At 41.3% G+C, this 24,411-nt stretch overlaps 1 protein-coding gene across 1 annotated transcript; it reads right to left on the bottom strand.

Annotated features, from left to right (window-relative positions):
• Positions 1-9,301: 9,301 nt before the first annotated feature.
• LOC122119604 (vomeronasal type-2 receptor 116-like) lies at positions 9,302-22,540 on the bottom strand. The gene is made up of 6 exons (XM_042693614.1): positions 22,338-22,540; positions 17,002-17,290; positions 15,812-16,621; positions 13,414-13,641; positions 12,300-12,423; positions 9,302-10,221 (listed from the first exon to the last, which is right to left on the bottom strand). The coding sequence occupies exons 1-6, from the start codon at positions 22,538-22,540 to the stop codon at positions 9,302-9,304; spliced, it is 2,574 nt and encodes an 857-aa protein (XP_042549548.1).
• Positions 22,541-24,411: the final 1,871 nt, after the last annotated feature.

Here is a 24,411-nt window from a genome sequence, read left to right as displayed (position 1 = left end):
AGAAGATCTTTACTAGCCATACAACAGACAAGGGTCTCATATCTAAAATATACTTGGAACTCAAAAAATTAAACCACCCAACAACAAATCCTCAAAGAAACAACTGCCCAATAAGTAAGTGGGCGAAAGACTTAAAGAGAAGCTTCTCTGAAGAAGAAAGGATGGCCAATAGACACATGAAGAAATGTTCAACATCCCTAGCCATAAAAGAAATGCAAATCAAAACAACATTGAGATATCACCTCACTCCTGTTAGAACGGCAAAAATCAAGAACTCTAACAACAACAGATGCTGGAAGGGATGTGGACAGAAAGGAACCTTACTTCATTGTTGGTGGGAATGTAAACTTGTTCAACCACTTTGGAAAGCAGTATGGAGGTTCCTCAAAAGACTCCCCATAGAGCTCCCCAAAGACCCAGCAATCCCACTTTTGGGCATTTACCCAAATGATCACAAACAAGGCCACACTAAAGCTATCAGCACAACTATATTTATTGCAGCATTATTTACCATAGCTAAGATATGGAACCAACCCAGATGCCCCTCAGTAGATGAATGGATCAAGAAGATGTGGTATATATACACAATGGAATTCTATGCCTCCATCAGAAAGAATGACATTGCCCCATTTGTTAGGAAATGGAAAGGCTTGGAAAAAATTATATTAAGTGAAGTAAGCCAGGCCCAAAGAAACATAGGTCCCATGGTTTCCCTTATTTGCAATATCTAGTATAGGTATGAGTCAAGCGGAAAAAGTCAGAGAATGTGATGTTAGGAAAACGAACCCTCAAATATGTATTTTAATGTTTTTGTTTCTTTCATGCATGTGTTTCTAACGCATTTATAAGATTATTTCTTTGTTGCTTTGTATGTCCCTCCCCCACAGTGTAACCCCCGCTTTCACTATATTTGATGTCAGTATAACATGTGGAGGAGATGGGGACAAACAAGTCGTTTAAGGATTCAGGTGGACCGGTTGCAACAATGAGAAGTACAAAATGTCATGTCAAAACCAGCTTTACAATGTCAGTGGAGCGGGGGAGGGGGGGTATGATTGGGTGGGGGGGAGGGGGGAGGATGGGAAGGGAGGTGAAGGGTAAACAAAGGAGGAGGCTGCAATGCTTGGTAAGAAATGTATGCATTTTCCTGCCCATGTAATTGTAACCCCTCTGTACAGTATGTTCTCAAATACAATAAAATAAAATTAAAAATAAAAAATAAAAAAAAGAAATGTACTCATTATATTGCCCATCTAATTGTAATCCCTCTGTACAGTATTTTCACAATAAAAAAGAACGAATATTTCTAATAAAAAAAAAAAAAGAAAATTTTGGCCTGTGCCAAGGAGACCTAAGGTTTCTCCGATTCCATGCAAATGTTTTCAGAGTGTCTGCTTTGGATCCAAGGTCTTTGATCCATTTGGAGTTGATTCTGGTGCAGGGTGATATATAAGGATCTAGCTTTAGTTTTCTACCAATTTTGCCAGCACCATTTACTGAAGAGGCTGTCTTTCTTCCCTTCTATTTTTAGTTCCATTATTGAAGAATACATGGCTATGTGTCTGTAGGTTCATGTCTGGGTTTTCAATTCTGTTCCATTGGTCCTGAGGTCTGTTCTTGTGTCAGTACCAAGTTGTTTTGATATTATTACTGTGCAGTAGAGTTTGAAATTTAGTATTGATATTCCTCCAGCACTGTTCTTTCTGTTGAGAATAGTTTTTGCTATTCGGGGTCTTTATTATTCCATATGAATGTTTGGATTGCCTCTTCTATTTCCTTGACAAATGAAGTTGGAATATTGATAGGTATCGCATTGAATTTGTAGATAGCCTTAGGAAGTATTGCGATTTTCACTATGTTGATCCTTCCAATCCAGGAGCATGAGAGGTTTTTCCACTTTCTAAGTTCTGTTTTGATTTCCTTTTTCAGGTTTTTCAAATTTTTCATCATAAAGGTCCTTCTCTTCTTTGGTGAAGTTAATTCCTTGGTATTTTATATTTTGTGTGGCTATTACTAATAGAGTTGCTTTCCTGATTTCATGTATGCTTTTCTCATTGTTGGAATACAGAGAAGCCATTGATTTTTTGAGGGCTAATTTTTATACCCTTCTACTTTCCCAAAGTTTTGAATCAGCTTCAGTAATTTGGGAGTGGAGTCTAGGTATTTCTTTAAATACAAAACCATGTCATCTGCAAAGAGGGAGAGTTTGACTTCATCTTTCCCTATTTGGATTCCTTTTATGTTTGCATCTTGTCTTATTGCTGTAGCTAGGCATTCTAATACTAAATTGAAGAGAAGTGGAGAGAGTAGACATCCTTATCTCATTCCTGAGCTAAGATAAAATGGCTTTAGTTTTCCACCATTAAGTATAATGCTGGCTGTAAGTTTGTCATGTACAGACTTTATTGTATTGTGGAGGACTGTTCCCAGGATTCCTAATTTTTCCAGAATCTTCATCATAAAGTGGTGTTGGATCTTCTCAAATGCCTTTTCTGCACCTATTGAGATAATCATGTGGTTCTTATCCTTGCTCTTGTTGATGTGATGAATTATATTAATCAACTTTGTATCCCTGAATGAATTCTGTTTGATCGTGGTGTACGATTTTTTGGATGAATTGTTGAAGTCTATTGGTCAAAATTTTTTTGAATTTGTTCGGTAGTGAACTTTCTCTTTAAATTTCATTGAAGAGTTGGAGGAGTATTGGTGTGAACTCTGCTTTGAAGGCCTTGTAGAATTCCTCTCTAAATCCATCTGGTCCTGGTCTTTTCTTAGATGGGAAGTCTCTTATTGCTGTTTCCATTTCAATGCTTGATATGGGCCTTTTAGGATGGTTTAATTTGTTTTGGTTTAGTTTCGGCATGTCGATATTTGCTAGGAAAAGGACCATTTCTGCTAAGTTCTCAAACTTATTAGCATAAAGTTTTGAGAAGTATCCATTATAAGGTTCTGAATCTTGTTTTTTTCTGTGGTGGTTTCCATTCTCATGCCCGAGTTTATTTATTTGGGTGTGTTCTCTTCTTTTTCTGATAAGATTTGCTAAGGATTTGTCAATTTTGTTAATTTTTTCAAAGAACCAACTCTTTGTTGTGTTGATTCTTTCTATGGTTTTAAAATTCTAAATCGTTGAATTCTGATTTAATTTTAATTATTTCTTTCTGTCTACTGGATTGGGGTTTATCTTGCTGCTCTTTTTCAAGGAGGTTTAGGTGTCTTTTGAAATTGTCAGTTTCAGATCTCTTCAATTTGTTGATGTAGGGACTCAGAGCTATAAACTTGCCTCTGAGTACTGCCTTTCCTGTGTCCCAGAGCAGCTGTTAATTTGTGTATTCATTATTGTTGAATATCATGAACATTTGTATTTCCTTTCTAATCACTTCCATGACCCACTCATAATTCAACAGTGTGTTGTACAGCTTCCATGTGTTACTGTTGAGTTTTTATTTTATTCCCTTGTGGTCTGAGAGAATGCAAGGTATAACTTCAATGTTTCTGAATTTGGACAAGTTTGCTTTGTGATCTAAAATGTGGTCTATTTTGGAAAATGTTCCATGTGCTGCTGAGAAAAATGTGTATTCTGATGTTGCTGGGCGAAATATTTGGTAGATGTCTGTTAAATCTAGTTGATCTTTGCACCTGTTTTGAGACAAGAGAAACTGGAAAAACAAAAATGTCAATTTAAAAAGTGAAAGTTAAAAATTATCTAAGTGAAATTGTGAGAAAAAAGGGATAGAATGAGAGGAGTGGAGGGATAGAAAGGAGACATGAAAAAGTAAACAATAAAAATTCTTATAAAATTATATAGGTTAAAAGAGATAATACTGCTATTAAAGAATTTAAGGTTAAGAAGTATTGAATTGAGTAATAAATTTCTGGATTAAATATGTACACAATGGGGGATAAGGTCTAATAATTGATGATAGGTATATATCTGAGGATGACCAGAACAGCAATTAAGTCACGGAAAAAAGAAAGAGAAAACAAAAGAATATATGAAGAAAAAAAGGACCAAAATGTCAAAAGAGATTTAAAAAAGCACAGTCACACATACATATATACCTAAAATTAAAATTATAAGAGGGAAAAAAGATATTAAAAATATTGTTTATTTTTTAGCAATTAAAAATTTAATATAAGGTTCAAGAAAGAGTTCCTGCTTTTTTGGGGGGGAGGGGTGTAATGAGAAGATCCTGTATCTCCCCTGTGTCTGTAACCAGTCTCTTGGTGGAATCTCTGGTCTGCTTGTGGTGTTTTTTGTTCCTGCGGCTTGATTGGTTTCTTAAGTCAGTTTGTTTGAGCAGACAGAAAAATACTCTACTTTACCCTGGATTGTGTGATCCTCCTCTCAGCCTAGTTCAGTGGAAGAGAGATCTGCTTTGAGTATCACAAAAGAGGGAGGTGTCTGTTTCCTCTATTTTGGAGATGCTGTGTTGAGCCTAGGTTCTGGGTAGGGTTGAAGCCTTTGAGCAAACTAGCTTTTCCCTGAGTGGAAAACTCACAGAGAAACTCACTGAGCCCAGCCTGGAGCCATTCTCATGGTTTATATTTACTGAGTTTCAATTGCTTGTCTAGGCTGCTGTAGGGAGGTGCATCCCCTGGCTCTGTTTACTCAGTGAAGAAAGTCACTCTGGGGGGTGGAGCGACTTCTGCCTGGGCTGGGTGACTTTCCCCTGGGTGGAGCTGAGCCTGGCAGGTCAGGTCAGTGTTCTGGGACCTGCTAATGGCTCCAATTGTTTCCTTCCAAGGCCTGTGTTGAAGCTAGCTGCTCAGCCAGGCCTTTGTCATTATCAAAGATGGAGAACTCCGGTGGGGTGGAGGAGCGGTGGCCTTCCCTCCTCTCTTCCCTGAGAAACGAGCAACAATAATAAAAAATGAATTGAGCAATAGCTGGGAGCTGGTGGCTCAAAAACGTAATCCTAGCTACTCAGGAGGCTGAAATATGACGATGGTTGAAAGAGAGCTTGTGAGGTCCTTGTCTCCAATAAATCACTCAGAAAAACTGAGAATGGTGCTGTGGCTCAAGTGGTAAGTGCCTGCCTTGAGCTGAAGAACAGAGGGACCGAGCCTAGGCTCAGATTTTAAGCACTGTGACCAACAACAAAAAAAGAATTGAGTAACATAAATTAGGTTTTACATTGAAGTAAATATCTAACCAAAGCCAGGAAAACTTAAATTAATTGCTATTTTTTCTTTGTCCTTTAAAGGAAACCACAACGGGAAAAATATGTATGCAAATTAAATTGCACATTATGCACATTATCTATCTGAAAGATGTCTATGAGAAAATAGAAAATCTGAACACACACTCCACGATTGTTTTATCAAAGGAATCCTATGGGTAAAAGGAAGGCAAATATGAGTTTGGATGGGTTAGTTTTGACAAGAAGTTGCAAAATAGGAGAAGAAAATAAGAAAACTGTAAAACACAAGCCAATATTCTTACCATTGGCTGTTCTCACAGCCAGTTGGAGAATATCTACCTCCTATCCCTTTGGCTGGTGGAAGCTACCTGTGCATTGCCAAGAGACTTCCGGATCACAGTATCCCAGTCTAGTTGTTTCATGAGCCATTCACCACCTGTTAGAGCAGGAGTCTGGCTTCTGCCTCTGGGAGCTTCCTGATCCACCCTTACCAGGCCAACCAACCTAGGGCACAAGCCTCACCGCGTGTATCAAGCGGTCCCCAGACAGGGCAAGCAGCATGTCTGAGCTGCCCAGCTCCTGAGCATGGTTTGGCACCTCTAGGGGAAGATGAGGCTCAGGGTCCTGCTCTAGAAGGGGAAGGATACTCTCAGCATGCCCTGGGGAATGGGGCAGTGAGCATCATAGGAAGGAGACCTGGGCCTTGAGCATGAGGGATTGCATGTGGTTTTGGATTACCGCAGGGCCTTGCCCGTGTCTGGGCGCAGATTCCGCAACAACAACACGGGGCAGGTCCTGAGCAACAAGCTCAGGGGGCACGGGTGGGATCCATAGTCTATTGCTGCTATTCTGGCCACTCTCTGGGTTGAGGTGTCTCACCTGCCACGCGTATGCTTCTCTTTTCTTTTGCTCTCAGAGTTTGGGATGATTTTCATTTACTGATTGTGTGGCTTTAATATATTGGCTGTTCGGTCTGTCTGTCTGTCTGTCTGTCTTCACCTTTTCTTTTCTCCGTGTTTTTGTTGAGCCTTTACCATCATTGGCACTGCTCACTATGGCATCCACAGACCCTCGTGAGTAATGACACCATTTGCTTTTTCTTTAAAAAATTTAAATGCAGGATTGACGTTTATTGGAGTTGGGTAGCAAAAGTAAAGGGAATTAAATAGGAATTTATGTTTTCAATATGAAAAACATCTCTCTCTCTCTCTCTCTCTCTCTCTCTCTCTCTCTCTCTCTCTCTCTCTCTGTGTGTGTGTGTGTGTGTGTGTGTATATCAGCCTTGGAAGTCAGGACCTCATGCTCCCTCTCTTGGCATTGTAATACACATGTGGCATTTTAGCATTTGACAAATACCCCAAGTCCCATATTTTTACTTGTAAAGTAGAGATGAAGTCACATAGACTTTTCTGTCCAGTCTAATTTTGAACTGTAATCCTCAGATCCAAGCCTTCTAAGAGAGCCACTGGTTTCTGGCTCGCAAAAAATTACATTTCTAATATAGAAATTCAAAATGAATTTAATAATAGATTTCCACAAGAAGGTGAAAATTTAATAAACAAGGCTTTAGTCCATATTTTAAGAGTAATACTTTTTTTTATTAACATTATGTAATTAGATAAATTTCACACTATTGTGGCATAATGATACTTAGCTAAAGTCACTAAAACATTTAAATCTTCACAATGCATCTTGTCATCGTCTTGATCTACAAAGCTTATGAACTCTACAATAAAACTGTTTCCTCCAAATTGGGTGATATGTTCATTTCTTTCCTTTTGCTCACTATCAGCTGTTTCCTCTTTCTCTCTCATTCCCTCCCTTTCATCAATGACTAGTGCCGCTGATGGGCCCTCTGCTGTATTTTTTTCACCCATTTTCCTCCACTTCTTTGCCCTCCTCCTGGCTTCCCTCAGATGTGCATGCCTATGCAGCATATATGGGGTCAAGAACATAGAGGGAAGTAGAAGTTATATGAAAAGTAAGAAGAGGTCCTTTATTTCTTAGATCTTGTTTACTTTGTCATATCTCAATGTAAAACACATTTATGACAAATGGAGATTGAACATCACTGGACCTTAAAAAAATAAGCAGAAAATGAAACAATGGAAGAAAGGACATACTACCTTTTGCCAGCATAGGTAACGAGATTTCCTCCAATAATCGAGTGTGGCTATTCATCTCTTTTCACTTCTTCCATTTCTGTTTGGAAGTCCTTAGTGATTTGGTCCAATAAGATGCACAAGTTGGCTAATTGTGAGCTCTGAAGATTGATTTTCCTAAGGTCAATGATGAGTCCATCCTTTCCCACCTTCACTTGAGCATCTCTTGGACAGCTGCGATCCTCTGGAACAGAGGCTGGCACTAGCCCGCTCCTAGTCTGTCAGTCCTGAGGATGGAGGCTGAGCTTTCCCTATGCACCAGGCTTGAAGAGGATCCTTGGTTCTTTACCCCTTGTGTCTAAAGACAGAAGATCTCTAACCAGTAAGTACTGATGTATTTGATACATGAAGAGTCTTGGAAATACCACCTCATACTCATAAATATCAACATAATGGTTTTGGGTAGCCAGATGGTAGGACAGCGCAGTAAAAATTATTTCACCACTTGTGTGAATGCTTCAGTTCCCTATATTTTATACGTCCTTATAGTTGTATTTTGTTACCAGAATGGGTAACCAAAATTTTTTTTCTTTCTACCTATACAGTACTGGCTCTGATCCTGTTAAGGTCTTCCCCAAACTACAATACCTGTATTATTCTAAACTCTTTCTGAGTACTGCAGAAGGACTATCACAATCATATTGAAGGCCTGGACCTCAGTTATCAAGACAGCATCAATGGCAGGGTGCTGGTGCCTCATGTCTTGGATCCAAGTTACTCAGGATGCTGAGATCTGAGGATTGCAGTTCAAAGCCATCCCAGGCAGGGAATTCCATGAAACACTTTTCTCCAATGGACCACTGAAAACCAGCACCTATACAGAACAGTGAGCACTCTCTTCTTTGAGTCATTGTAAGTGGGATAATCTGTTTCCCTTCCAGACATTTCTGTCTCTGTGCAGACACTTTTATGATTTCCATCCATGGTCCAGCAGAATTAGAGACAGCACTATGTGTATCTCTATCATGCATGTGTGGCTGACGTCACTCCACTGAGCCACAGCTACAGCATTGAATGACATCAAGATCTCTGGACTCAGAGACATGTGCTTGTTTATCCATTGGACTCCTCCTGGCTGTACAATGTGGTGGTGGCCTGACAATATTCCTACTTCAAGCTCCTCAACACTTTGATTTCTTAGGGACTCTTCTGAATCATTCTTGTTCTCATAGAATTGTAAAGATCATTGAGAGTTTTGAAGTCTGAGCCTATGTGATGCTTTTGTCCTCCCTTGGGGAGCTTTTTCTCTTCTTATAAATGATTCTATTTCTCCATCCATTAATATTGAGGATTCTTAAGGACTGGGATGACAAGGCTCTGCTTGGCCAAATCTGTACTCTGTATTTTTAGATTTCAATAAGAAATAATGACCAATAAGCAAACGATTGCTGCAGCTACTCATTTGGACAACTGTAGTTATTTTGGTGCACTCACAATTCTTCGCCAAAAAATACATTCATAGATTCCTGTTGGAAACTGCAACAGATTAACATCGTGCTCTTAAATTCTTAAAGAAAGAAGAGAGAATGAGAGAATGAGAAATACACTCAGTTATATAGCAAAATAGAAAATATGTGAACAGAAATATTCAGCTAGGTCAGAGAAGGGAGTTGAGTTACCATAATAAAAGCATGGAAATGTTCAACAACATAACTTCCTATACTAGTAGCTTAGCAATATAGTGATATTCAAGCAGTGATATAGGATAGGTAGGAAGAATAATTGAGACAGGAAAGAGAAAGGAAAAAGCACAGTAGATAATGTACTCATTAGGAAGTATGATAGTATAAAGGACAAATTACACTGGAGGAATCATAAAATATCCAAGTTAGAATGCAAATTTAGGAGGTCTTGTTGGGAATGTGCTATGTCTCTAACATAACCAGAGAAATGAATAAGAGTAACTTGTTTGTTCAAAGAAGTCCTCACATTAAACTAAGATGTGATACAGATTGGTCTCAGAGCCTCTAAACATTCTATGCAACATCTATGTTTATCTTAAGGTTTGTTTCTTCCAGAACCTGATCTCTCCCTGAACCTGGAGAAAGAATTTCTCTCAGGTCTTATGAGGATGATGTAGCACTTGGGGGCAAAGATGCAGCCTAGGAGACCTGCACTGGAGGCCAAAATGGAGAAGACCTCCACGGCCACCATGGCCTTCCCCTTGGTGCTGTGGTAGACAGGCAGGAAGGTAAGCCACACACTGCAGAACACCAGCATGCTGAAGGTCAGGAACTTGGCCTCATTGAAGGTGTCAGGCAGGTTTCTGGCCAGAAAAGCCACAGTGAAGCTGGCCAGGGCCAGAGAGCCAAGGTATCCCAGGACACAGTAGAAGGCAGTGAGAGAGCCCATGTTGCACAGGATGATGATGTAGCCATGTTCAGATTGTGCATCTTTGTCCACAAAGGGAGGCGAGATTTTCAGCCAGAGGCCACAGAGGGTCACCTGGATGAGAGTGCAGATGGGGATGAGGAGGTTAGGAACCCAGAAGAGCAGCCACTGCCTCGTGCTTCCCCCTGGAGCAGTGAGCGTGAAGGCCAGAACCACAGTGATGGTCTTGGCCAGGACTGTGGAGACAGCCACAGTGAAGACCACTGCGAATGTGGTGTGCTGCAGGATGCAGGAGGCTGTGTGGGGACGGCCAAGGAAGAGTAAGGAGCAGAGGAAGCAGCAGATGAGGGAGACGAGCAGGATGTAGCTGAGGGCCCAGTTATTGGCCTTGACAATGGGGGTGTCTTGGTGCTTGATAAACACCCCAAGAACAGCAGCTGTGAGTGCAGAGCAGCAAAGAGCTGTGCAAGCCAGAGCCATACCCAAGGGGTCTTCATAAGCCAGGAAGCCCTCAGTTTTCCTCAGGCAGTGATTCCTCTGGATGTTGGCAAACTGATGATCTGCACATCTGACACACTGCTCCATGTCTGGTGAGGTGTGAGAATCACTATTAGTTTGTGTTCAGTATTTGTCTTTCCTGTCAACCCCCTTCATTCAAGTAGCTAGCTCATTTTCCCTGATTCACCAGTTGACCTGTATTGAGTTCAGTACCAATAGAGTAATTCTCTATATCAAAATGCTTTCACATCAAATCTCTCTCTCACATTTCTTCTTCTTTCCCTCCTCCCTTTCCGTTTTTGTTTTTCTCTTTCTTTCTTCGTTCCTTCCTTCCTTTCCTTCTTTTTCTTTCTTTCCTTCCTTCCTTCTTTCCTTTCCTCTCTCCCTCCATCGCTCCCTCCCTCCTTGACTTCTTCCTTCTCTAGCTCCTTCTTTCCTTCCATCTGTCTTTCTTTCCTCCAGTGCTTGAACTCTGGCCATGGGATGTTTTCCAGAGTATTCATGCTCAAAACTACCACTCTACCACTTGAGCCACAGCTCCAATTACAGCTTTTTGGGTGCTTAATGGTGAGAAAGAATCTTACTGAGTTTCCTGTACATCATTACTTCGAAGCTCCCTCCTCAAATCTCAACTGCCTGAATCTCTTGGATTACAGGTGTAATATATAATTACCAGAATTATGTGCTGCATTCTTGACAGGTCATACAACTCTGGCTCTCTGCTACTCATTCAAGACACAATGGAGAATAGAGAATCAGCCCAACCACTTCACTTTTTACAAGAGGGCCTAATCCAAACCTCAATCTCCTCATTACACCAAACAAAAACTTCTTGAGCATTTGATCTGTGTCAAGAACAGTGCTCCTCCACTGATAAGATAAAGTCTGGGAAAGATCAGCTGGAGGAGGGAGAAGAGAAATGAAATGCAGATGATAAACTACTTCTGAATCTTTTATATTTGAAGAATTGCTAGTCAGCCTAGTGCCAGTGTCAGACATGGAGTGATCATAACAAAGCCCCTTGTAATACTAGTGCAAGCTAAATAGAAAATAAAATTTAATTAGAAATGAGGAGCAATAGGCAATCAGAAATGAAAGGATGTGTTAGACCCAGAGTTCCATGATGATTTGCATATCATTTCAAAGATCAACAACTGGTCCTTGATATTTTCTTTTTTTTTCCCTCTTTAGCTCTTATTTTCTCCATTTCTCCCTTGTTTACTAAATATATGTTTTTATTTTAAAGATACTGTACAAGTGGTTACAGTTACATGATTAAGGAAATGAGTACTTTTGTTATCGAGTATTGTTTCCCCTTTTTTGTTTTTTATGTTTTTTATTGTAAAAATACTGTACAGAGTAGTTACACTTACATGAGTAAGGTAAAGTGTACATTTATTCTCTAGCACTGTTGCTTCCTCCTTTGTTTTTCCCTTACCATCTCTGCCTTGTCCATCGCCCCAAGTACTCCCCCAACAATGCCAAAGTTGTACAGTTCTTTTTCAATATAGTGTCTTGTATGTCTCCTAGTTAAAATGGGTTAACCTGTATCCCTATTTAAGCAGTTTTTTTCCCTCGCCCTCCCCAAACTAGGAAAATGTATATACACGCCCTCCCCAAACTAGGAAAATGTATATACACGATGCAGGGCACCAGAATCCAATACATTGAAAACAGAGGTTATACCATGGGGGTGGAACATACCAAAGAAACAAAAAAATCACATGGTCATTATAAATACTTTAAAAAAGAAAGAAAAAACCACTTGTGTTCCTATCTTGGCGTTCATTTCACTTAACATCAACTTATATGGTCATATATAAAGCTTTTGACCTTTTCTGCTTGTCCTAGTCATATAGTAGTTATTACAAATAATGGAAACCATGGGTAAACATTTTCTTTAAATACAAAAAATGAGATTGAGGAGAGGGGAACATGGGTATTCTCAAGATGAAGCCTGTAATAGATTAGAAAATACAATCAGAGACTTAATGGAGGGGCTTAATGGGTGTTTCTTCTAAGGAGAAGTATGGTTAATGGTAGCCCTGGAACTCTGCATGAAGGTGCATGTGTGTTCTTGCCATGTTACTGTAGATCACTTCACTGGCTTGCCTGGACTGAAAGTTAGGAAGGAGAGATGTGGAATTTCTCTAACTAACAGACTCACCTGTCACATTAGAAATCTCATTCTCTGGGCAAGGAATGCAATCAAAGCAACAGGTAGCATTTCCCTCCAGAGAAGCCTTCCTGAATCCAGGACCACAGCTCTCACTGCACACAGACCGGGGAGTCTGAGAATATTCAGATGAAAGTTAGTGACCATTTATCCTTTTACCTGACATCTGAGACACTCCAGTGATTTAGGGGAATTGATAATCAAAACACATAATCTTTATATGCACACAGCAAATGAATTTACTGAACCTTCTTACAGTTTCATCTGACATGAGCTGAAGAATATGTTGGGCCTCAACACCCAGCACTCATACTATCGGGAAGTCATGGAGCCTTGAAGTGTTGGATGTTAGTTCTAGGAAATTAGGAAATGGGAGTTAATTCTGCATCCTATTCTTGAATTCAGGTGATCTGGTTACAGATGAATAAGAGCGTGAGAGGAAAATCACTCAGGGAAATTTCAAACCCACACTCTAAAGCATGGCTAATTGCTGTGGAAGTGCTGATGTACCCAGGGCCATTCACATCTCTCTTGGCTTCCTAGCTGTCATGAAGTGGGTGAATTTTACTGGCAGATGCTCCTTTCATTACGTCCTGTCTCACTAGACTAAGAAGCAACAATCTATCCAACCATGGTCTGAAATCTCCAGGCAGAAGCAAAGCAAGCCCTTCTGCCTTCTCATTTGATTCCCTCAGATATTTTGTCACAGTGCTGGAATGATGATTCACAGGTGTCATTTAATTTATGATACTCATTATGCAAACATAGAACAACATATTGGTCATGATATGTTCACATGTTCCCTCCATGAATCAGTTAGTATGAAACTTCCAGAAACAGAAAGTTTTGAAATGTACACCACTGAGCCATAGTTTTATTGAACAAACTTTAAAACAGGATAAGCTTACTGCTCATTTATACATAGATCATGCCATTATGGTTAGAAATGACTGACCCTGGGGGAGAAATAAGGATGTGGTGACATTGCCTACAAGCATTGTGATCATAACCTGACTTAGGGAATTGTAAGCTCCTTCTACAACTACTTCCTAATAACAATACATTTTTTTAAAAAGAGAGAGTAACAAAATTAGAATTGACTCACCTTGGTAATTCCTACGGGCCACTCTATCAGATTTTCAAACAAAACCAGTTGTTGTCCATGTGGCCTAGATGGAGAAAACTTGCCAACTTTCACCTTTTGTCCCAGACCTTCTGGAAAATTCCAAAAGCTCTTAATGTCATACTCTCCTTCTAATTTCCTTTCCTCTTTCAAAACCACTTGGTCTCCAACAGGATTGGTAAATTGCATCTTCTTCAAAAAGGGATGCAGCTAAAAGGGACACATAATAGTATGGTGAAGTGCTTCCCAGTGTTATCACAGAACCCCAGAACAATGGATTACTCTTCATTCCCATCCCCTGATTCACATACCCCACAGGAATCCAACCAACTGTATCAAATGCAGGCCCACAGCAGACTAAAGTGTTACCAAGTTCTAAAACTTGGCTATCCAGGATAGGATGCAGAAACTCAATTTCAAGGGAATGAAACTCTGGCCACATCCAACAAAATAATGAATTATCATATGATAGACCCCAACAGACTCTCTAAAGTGCATTCCAATCACTTGTTTTGTGATTCTGATAAGAGAATCAGTCTGAAATATAGGTAAATAATAAACTAAGTAGAATCATGGAATATTTTTGACAACTATGAAACATTACCTTAAGCAAGACTTAGTTCACTCTGTGTGTGTGTGTGTGTGTGTGTGTGTGTGTGTGTGTGTGTGTGTGTGTGTGTATGCCTGCCCTGTGGTGTGACCTCACAGCTAAGGCACTCAAACATTTTTTTTCTTTTCAAAGTAATCAGTCTGTCCATTGAGCCACTGCTCCCCCTCTGGCTTTTTGGTGATTAATTGTAGTCATGAGTGAGCCACAGGTGTGAGCCACTTGTGTCTAGGCAATATTAGGTTTTCAAGAACTAGTCACTCTTAGAGGCGATCTTCACTAGCCATACAATAGACAAGGGTCTCATATCTAAAATACACTTGGAACTCAAAAAATTAAATGCCCCAACAACAAATCCTCAAAGAAACAACTGCCCAATAAATAATTGGGATAAAGACTTAAAGAGAAACTTCTCTGAAGAGGAAAGAGGGATGGCCAACAGACACATGAAGAAATGCTCAACCTCCCTATCCCTAAAAGAAATGCAAATCAAAACAACATTGTGATAACCACCTCAATCCAGTTAGAATGGCTAAAATCAAGAACTCTAATAACAACAGATGCTGGAGAGAATGTGGACAGAAGAGAACCTTACTGCATTGTTGGTGGAAGTGTGAACATGTTCAACCATTTTGGAAAGTAGTATGGAGGTTCGTCAAAAGACTCCACATAGAGCTCCCCTATGATCCAGCAATCCCACTTTTGGGCATTAACCCAAATGTTTACAAACAAGACCACAATAAAGCTACTAGAATGACTATGATTATAGCAGCATTATTTATTATAGCTAAGATGTGGAACCAACCCAGATGCCCCTCAGTAGATGAATGGATCAAGAAAAAGTGTTATATGTACAAAATGGAACTCTATGCCTCCATCAGAAAAAATGACATTGCCCAATTTGTTAGGAAATGGAAAGGCTTGGAAAAAACTTATATTAAGTGAAGCAAGCCAGGTCCAAAGAAACATAGTTCCCATTGTTTCCCTTATTGCAATATCTAGTATATGTCTGAGTCAAGCAGAAAAGGTCACATAAGGTGATGTTAGGGAAATGAACCCTAAGATATGAATTCAAATGTTTTTTATTTCATGTGATTGATTCTAACACATTTATAAGTTTATTTCTTTGTTGCTTTGTATGTCCCTCCCCCACATTATAACCTCTGCTTTCACTGTATTTGATATGGGTATAAATTGTGGAGGGAAAGGGGAAAAATAAATCGTTTAAATAGGGATACAGGTGGACCAATTGCAACAATGGGATGTAGAAGTCAGTATGTCAAAAACGAACTTCACAGCTTTGGTTTGGGGTGGGGGGAAGACTGGTTACTGATTTCGGGGGGAGAATTGGAAGGAATGGGAAGGGGAAACAAAGGAGGAGACTACAATGCTTGGTAAGAAATGTACTCATTATCTTGCCCATGTAATTGTAACCCCTCTGTACAGTATTTTCACAATAAAAAAAAACTAGTCACCCTTAATCTGTTATTATTAAAAAGGTACAAGGAAAATTTGAATATATCCTATTGGAAAGGGGACGGCTTTTTCCAAACATAGTGAGGATGGGGACAGAAGACACAGCAGTTCCTTGTCACGGATGCAGGGTTCTTCAAGAACATTGTCGTCACAGCTCTACTGTCACTTCATGGAGAGCACAACAGACTCTCTTGTATTTGCCAAAATGGTGCCAGACAACCTAGTTGCATCTGCTATGAAAGCTTATATAGAAGTTCTGCATGCCTAGAGTAGGGCACCCAAAAGCAAAGCCATTACCTGTGAAGAGAGAAATGTCCTGGGTTGCCCATTGTGCACTCTTGGCTCTTCCATGTAATGAAGAAACATCTGGTGGAGGGCATGGGCCACAGCATACACAGTATTGTAGATGTTGTAACTCTCATCTGACATGGTCATGTCAAAAATGTGCCTCAGCAACCAATGCAGTGTGGCATTGTATGAGCAGTGCCCTAAGTCTCTGCAGTCAGACTTGATCAGTAGGCTATAAACAGACTGAATCCATGACCTGGGAAGGGAGTTATTTGCTGAGTTCTTGGAGAAGGTCTCTGTCAGAATAAAATTGGTGAACCCAGCAGTGTTTCTATGATGGTGAGAGAAGATAAGAGGTGCATGGAAAGAGTCAATCAGAAAATGTCTTTTAGCAATAGTCACATCATCATAGGGTGAGTTCAGGACCCAGACTTTGCCTGTAATTAAAAAGTGCCTAAATTTAAGAATGAAGCCTAGTAGAAATTTACTGTCCCCATAAAGGATAATCACATTGGTTGATAAGTCCATTAGCTGGCGCTGCATGGATAGATCAGCTGATATATCTGAAAGGACACTGTAAGGTACCATGTACTCAAAGGCAAAGCAGACTCTTCTCTTGCCCATCTCTTCCCTCAATTCTGAGAGGAACCACATTCCATAGTTTTCTTCGGTGATGAATAGCCCCACCCAGTTCCAGCTAAAATGAAGCATCAAGGAGACCATGGCCAGGGCTAGACCTGAGTCCTTGGCAGCCATCTGATAGACAGTACCAAACTTTCCATGGTCACTCAGGAGAGGATCAAAAGTCCCAAAGGTGAACTACAAGGAACAAATGGAAACAACATCAGGAAGAGGATGGTCATAGGCAAATCTCAGTCCTGATGTGAAAGACACAACAACTGGAAGTACAGTGGTGGGAACAAAAGTTTGCTTATCCCATTTGCAAAGTCATCTCCCATGTTCTGAAGTCTTTGTAGACATGTACAGATAAGGCTCAGAGTTTTGGGTCATCCTTTCCTCTCAACACCCCTCCTTTTATTTGAAGTAATGAAAATGTGTATGTCCCACCCACTTTTGGAGGTTTCTCCCTGTGAGATTATGCATTTGTAAGGGTTTGTGATACCACTTCCTCTTCAGCCTGTTGAGGGCAGAGTCACTGTGGATATGGCTTCACATCTGGCCACCCCTCCCAGCCTCACCTGTGGAAGTTTGTAGAGGTCCAGCAGTGTCCCTATTGAGAAGAATGTGCTTGAGGTTCCTGTGAGTGCCGCTATAGCTTTGCTGTCTCTTCTGCAGGTGTAATTAGGGATGTTTTTATTCTTCCCAGACAGCCAGGTGAGTGGATCCTCTAACAGATCAGTACCTGAGTAATGTGCAGTATAGATCTCAAACCCCAGAGTCATGTTGGGTAGCAGATGGGGATTCTTGTTGATCTCCTCCACAGCCAGCACCAGGGTGAGAAGCAATTGGTATTTCTTTAAGTTGATCCTGCACAGAAATCACAAAATTTGGGTAGGGATACAAGTATTACAAATGATTAACTGCAAATCTCATGACTTTGTTGAATCAAATGTTGATTTCTACACACAGTAATATGTATAGATCCAACCAGGTGGCATTCTAATTTGGAGTCTAAGAAAAGTTCTTAGAATTGGGAGAGTTCCTGAACAGGCCTTGATCAGCATACATGAGATGACTATTCTTCTGAGATTGCAGAGAGAGAGAGGGAGACAGAGAGTGGGGGGAATGAGAAAGCTGACTTCTCCTCTCTCCCCCATATGGATAAGTGAAAAACACTACTGTCTGTAGTGACATAGTAGCAGGCCCAGCTCACATCCCAAATCATTTAGTACCTTAAATTAGCTGTGCATTTGGAAAAAACTCTTAAGAAATACAATTCCAATTGGGAGCAGATTGTCCACCTGAGTTTAACCAGTATGAACAGAGAGGCAGGGCCTGCTGTGTTAGGAGTAAATAGGAAAGCAGGCTGTTTTGTGTCTGTGCTCGCTTGCCACACATTTGCCAATGGTGCATCCTTCTGCAAAGACGTGAATCTTGCCTTGTGAGGAAAGTAAAGAAATCACAGAAGTACAAAATTCATTTGATGTGGTAGAGGCACACTAAGCTGACTCAGAGAATGTCATCATTCAAGGGGATTCCTCTGAAGCAGAGCAATATGGCAGCCCAGGAAGCTAGAACATGAAGATTGCCTCACCCAACAAAGAACAGATGAGAGTCAGGGAGTGTGGACTGGAGGATACTTCTCTAGTAGAACAAACAACAGAAAAGGATGTGTGAGAAAAGGGGGAAGAAGCCATCTCCATGTTCCTCCCCATCAATAGCATTATACCTCATTATGGACAGAAATCCTCTAACATTGCAGGGAGGGAGAGAATTAAAGTTAAATCTCAGCACCATCCCTATACACTGAGACCAGTGATGGGGATGTGCTTATAGTTTCTACTCTTGTGTCCAGACCTTTAGAATGTGCCTCTGGTACTGGTTTAGGACAGAGAAGGAAGACACTGCCACAACCTCTCTCCTCCAATCTCTTGAACGACAGCAAGTATGGGATACAACCTTATAGTGAGCAGGGCAGAAGATTGGGTCAGAGTTTTTCTTAGAACCCTTTGTCAGGCATGTCATTGTTGGACCAATTATCCAGAATAAACTAGAGGCACTGTTTGGTGCTAGCCCCACAGCTTCCATTAGAATCTTTCAGGAGGTTTTGGAAGGTCGCTGAGGCAGAACCAAATGCCATTTGCATCAGTTTCCACCATGGGTGGAGTAGGCTGACACCTGTCTTCTTGCTTATCCTTGTGATGCTAGATAGCCTGAGTAGATGGTGCTGTTCACCAAGATGGTCCTGTGGCTTACTTTTTTTTGTGGTTGGTTGTGGGGCTTGAACTCTATGCCTGGGATCTGACCGTAAAATTTTCAGCTTAAGACTAGCTCTCTAGCACTTGAGGCACAGTGCCACTTTTGGCTATCTTTTATTTTACTGGAGATAAAAGTCTCACAGACTTTTCTGCCTGGGCTGGCGTTGAACCCAAGTCCTCAGATCTCAGCCTCCTAAGTAGCAAGAATTCTAGGCATCAGCCACCCGTGCCCGGCCCGTGGCTTCCTTTACAAACCTTACCATGGTGCTGTAGCATTGCATGGTTTTCCATCCCAATTATAATAGGTAAGACAGGGAAGTAAGATGGTGATATTGCCCCACAGCTTAGTGTGGGCTAGATAATAGCACTAGAACTGTGCCATGACCATATAGCCAGGACAGCCTCTGGCAGACTCTGTTATCACCTCAATACCTGAGAAAGTCATCTACCACCAGACAATCTGAATTCTATATCAGCTATAACTAATTGTGTATGGTTGTGGGCATCTTGGCTCATGAGCACACCTCTACCACATCCAACCTGAGTCAATCTTAGTACTCACCCAGCACTTTATTGGTCTTGATATCAGTAGACTGAGGATGATGTACTCAAGCAGGATAGACTAAAGAAAATGAGGACTGGTTAATGCATGCCAGGAATTAAAAAACTCAAGCTTAAAGTTTGTCCATCTACTTCCCTTTTTACTAAGGGAATGAAGTCATTTAAGGGGAAATGGAGTAGAATAGATTAGCAAAAAATGAGGTATGGGAAGCTCACAGCAAACAGAGAGCTATTCATCCATCTACATAACTTAAGATTAAGGGACCAAAGTCATTGAGCACAAAAAGAATGTGGATAAATTAAGGAAAAAATGAGTCCTAGAGAAGGCAACTCAGAAACATGTGATTTAGAAACACAGGGCAACTATCTTTACTTTAAAGAGAGGCAACAGGTTGCATTGCTTCCTGAGAGATGCATTTCTCATCATATGAATTAGCAGTTGTCTTGTAGGGCAAATGCCTTCCCTCCTAAACACTCCCCCAAAACTTATGCAACATCCTATGCCAAATATAGACAACAGCACACCTTCCTTCCCTCAAGGATAATCATCTGGAAAGAGTGGCCAAAACATACAGAAACTCAGAAAGTGTAACACCAGGAGTGATTAGAGCAAAGATGACAAACCTATGTTTGTGTAACTTTGAAGTCAGACGTCCTGCCTTTACCATCTGGATACCCCTGGCAGCCCAAGAGCTGTGTGTCTCTCCTCAGTTAGATTGTGTCTTTGCCTTTCTGCTTCCTGTTTGTCTACTTGCTTGTTTGTTTGCTTCCTTACTCAGGAAAGCTCTGCCACATTTTCTTCCTGTTGTGACTTGTCTAGAATTTCTTCTTCTGCGATCAGAGTCCAGGATCCCAAGAGAAGAGTCCCTACTTTTAGAGGGAAACTTCATTAACCTTCATCTGCTTTGGCGACCCTGCTGTTTGGTATTCCAGGTGTAATAGAGTTCGGGGGCCACAGCTGTGTCTAATGCCTGTTCCAGCACACAGATCTTTCTATTACTAGGCAGAATCCATGCACAAGGCCATTCCCTGTGGATGAGGCATATGGTCCCCCTGTGCACCCAGGAGAAGGCATATTTGGACCCATGAGTCATTGGGGTTCTCATGAGGTTTTTAGAACCACAGAGTACTTGTGACTAAAATTGCCTTTGGTTTTCTCTGGTACTGAAGTGGTTTATTGCCTCACAGCTGACTTCTCATAGGCCTTGAGCTCCCTCTAGTGTTGACATTGTGGAAGTCACTACAGACTCAGGAACAGTGAAGCCTGCCTGGAATTTCTGGAAAGACAGGCACAAAGCCAGACCAGTCAGACTGGTATAATTCGGAGACATTTCAAAGGCCAGATGATATCACATGTCAATATGAATCAAGAATGTTCCAGAACGATGAGTTTTCCTAGCATTCAATATAATCATTTTAGGGAAATTCTCATAGAGAGAATCTCTACTCTCATGGATGTTTGCTGATGTCATTGTGTGCAATGTAACTGAGGCTTGACATCTTGAATGTCAGTAATACTAAATATGAATTGGGAACTGGTGGCTCAGGCCTGCAATTATAACTACTAAGGAAGATGATATAGGAGAATTATGTTTTGTAGTCACTTTGGGCAGGAACGTCTGTGACACATTTTATGTGCAAACAACTCCACAGAAACTGGTGCAGAGCTGTAGGTCAAGTGTTAGAGTGCCAGCCATGACAGAAAAAATGCCAAGGGACAGCCATCAGGACTTGAGATGATGCCTGAGTACCAGAGTGTGTGTGAACATGCACACACACACACACACACACACACACACACACACACACACACACGCACACACACAGCTCAATTAGAGAATGGACAGAGAAGAGGATAGCTCTGATGTCTGCCACCTCCCATGGGGTATGTTTCTAATGCTGGCTTTACACATAAGCCACATCTTTCTCACTCACTTCCTCACCACATTAATTTGGCTTCAGTATCTCTCATAAATCTCTCATGGAATAAAGTATTCCTCTCCTGAACAAACCCCATACAGGGTGTTTTCACACAACTTGTCTGAGAAGATTCATCCATGATTTCCTTAGTTCACAGAGAATTCTATAGATCTGAAAGTAGTGAGCTCACCTGGGTCAAATGCATGAATGAAAGTGTGTATAAAACATATGAAAAAGCTAGGCACCTTTGCTCATGCATGTCATCCTGTCTACTCAGGGGGCTGAGATCTGAGGATCAGGGTTCAAAGCCAGCCAGGGCAGAAGAGTCCATGAGACTCTTATCAACAATAGACCACTAGAAAATTGGAAATGGCACTGTGCCGCAAGCAATCGAGCACTTGTCTTAAGCTGAATAGCACAGGGACAGCATCCAAGCCTTGAGATCAAGACCCATTACTGTTAATATATATGAAAAAAACATTCAAATCTAGTTTAGGAAGTTATGAGCAGGGAAAAATAAATAAGCTTGGAAAAATGTTGGAGAACAAGGAATGGAAACACAGTTTCTGGGAATGACATAGGAGACAGGCCAAGACATGGATAGCAGGACAGAAGCTTACTTGCATTAGTTAAGGGGAAAAAATCAAATGTGTCATGCATCTCTTATTACTGATCTTCCCACAGCTCCCCATTTCCAAAGCTTTGCTGACATGAAATAACCCCAGAAGCAGAAACTGCATGTCTATCCTAAGAAACATTGCCCTGAAGGAGGTCCAAACACTGGTCCTGTTTTAAGAAGTATAAAGAACAGAATGGATTGAAGATTACCTGGCCTTTGCCCTATGGATGGGGACATTGCACTTTAATGTCTTTGTATGGACTCTTGGTCACCCCAGTGACCCTGAGTAACAGTGATGAGTGGAGGAGTCACAGTGATGGTGGGGTGGTCTGGACATCTCTGGAAAGGGGAGGAGAGTGAAGACAGACAGAAACCTCTGTACCCTTCAAAGAAAGAAAATATTCATTGGGAACACCTGAAATGAAGTAGAGCTGTTGTAGTGAGGGCAGTGTAGAAGATGCAGAGCACATCAATGATTGTGTGCAAACTTCCCCCACATCTGACTGTAACACAATGAGAAAATTCAAAATTTAAGAAAATCCAAGAAATTACTTACTGAATGTTCTGTTGCTGCAGGGTAGGGTCATTCCAGCCTTGAACGACCAATTCCCAAGAATAGAGGGGGTAAAACCCAGCAATGACCATATCTCCCCTGCTGCACGCCACAGATTTCTCTGTGCAATTGTGTCTGCCATCTTCAGAGAAAGTGATCAGGAGAGGATGCTGGAGGAGAAGCAGTGTCAGAGCCACAGGGAACATTGTTGCTGATTTGACATGGAGCTGTGATTCTGGATGTAGACTGTGCCTGCAGCGTCAGGTGGGTGTCTAAATGGATCTTAAGTTTTTGTGGCTTCTTGTTTCCTGGATGGCCTCCACTGTCCTAGAGGAATACAGAGCCTGTTCTGCCCTCTGGCTCTGCATCTGGGGCCCAGATTCAAGGTCAAAACAGAAGTTAGAAAACATGTGTACCATCTTCCTCTCCACACTCTTAGGACCATGATTTCATCCAAGACTGTAGATAATGAAACTCCAGGGATGGATTCCTCTCTTGTTGAGTTGTTCACAAACTTGTGTGAAAGCAAAAAGTTGAAAGCAAAAAAAGCACAACCAATCAAGGGTCACTAGGGATGATGGGAATGGATGGCAGCAGTGGATGCCATGTGAAGTTCAAATGATCATAGAACGCCATGGCCAGCAAAGGCGCAGTCAAAGTTATTGGAGCACTATCAAAGATGAGGATGGGCAGGCTCACAACCTAGGGAAAAGGGAGACGCAGAAGTTTGGTGAAATGACCCATTCAGGTTTTTATACCAACTGCACATGCATAAGAATCCAGAAGAGCTCAATATATTTATTTACTGCTGCAGGTGTTACCAACAGTGTCCTGGAATTCTACCATTACAGATCAATACTTCAAGGTCAATGCACTTATCCAATTAGACCTTTGCACTCTGAATCTTGAACTACTTCAGTGCTTGCATGTTGTTGACCATCAGACTGCACCTATCAATATATTGGCAGTCCATGGTTAGACAGAGATGTTCTATGATCTATGACTTTCTGGGAACATAGCAGGCCTACACACTGAGGATCCTGGTAGCTGTGGGTGTATGAATGGGTCTTGCTCTGCTGTGTCCCCATCATGTCCTGAGTGCCCCGGGAATTCTTGTTCCCACTTGGACAGCTGCGTGGTGCCAGCTCTGTCCATGTCTCCCTACCTGTCTTCTCTATTAGTTCCTCATACTAGAAGTGAAACCACGGTCACAACATAGGTTCCTGCTCTGCACAGATTTCACCATGGTGGCTGGTTCTGTGAATTGGCGGCATATATTTATGAGGAAGGTCTTGGCAAATGTAAATTGGAAAAGTAAGGATGCAAATGCTATTTGGTGTTGGTAGCCAGCAAGACCTTGCAAGAGCATCAGTGCTGGGGCCAACCTGACTTGGGTTCTGAGGTAGAAATCTTTGTTGCTTCTAGACCCAGGATTATCGGTATGAGCCAGCTGTGGCTGGCTCAGAGGACAAACTTTTATCCCATTCTCCTTATCTATTACTCTAACTATTTTTGTTCAGTCTGCCCAAGAGAACAGGCCCTCCCCACTTCATCTTCACTTGCCTGAAACCAGTAGTCACCTGTCAATCACCTGACTGGGAGTCAGCAAAGGACCCCACAATCTGAGGTCACTTCCTCATCCATGGAGGTCACTTCCTGTACCATCCTGGTCACACTTCCCTAGCACAGTGAGAAGTTCCCCAGACTCTGTGGTCACTTCCACATCCGCTGTGGTCCTGGCTCAGCACAAGTCCCTTTCTCTCTCTTTTTATTTTCTTGTTTTCCCCCTTTTCCTCTGTCATCTCCATGGGCCTCCATCTCCTGAGGGTGCGCAATTTGCCTTTTCTGCCTGATCCATGTATCAGGTTTCCTTGCTGGAGAAGCTAACAATTTCTACTTCATTGTCATTGATGTCTGTTCTAGTACTCTATGCCTTCTTCCCCCTACATTTCAAAAATAAAAGAAATCTTGGGGAAATGTGTTGCCTCTGTCTATCTGAGTGCTTTCTTTCTGTATGTCTGTTTGTCTGTGTATATTGTAAATGTGTTGTACAGAGGAGTTACCATTATGTAAATCC

The sequence above is a fragment of the Dipodomys spectabilis genome, unplaced genomic scaffold (assembly GCF_019054845.1).
Source record: "Dipodomys spectabilis isolate Male_0828 unplaced genomic scaffold, ASM1905484v1 ptg000173l, whole genome shotgun sequence".
Taxonomy (NCBI): domain Eukaryota; kingdom Metazoa; phylum Chordata; class Mammalia; order Rodentia; family Heteromyidae; genus Dipodomys; species Dipodomys spectabilis.
The sequence above is the reverse complement of the archived record's forward strand: the minus strand, read 5'-3'. Positions and strand labels throughout refer to the sequence as shown.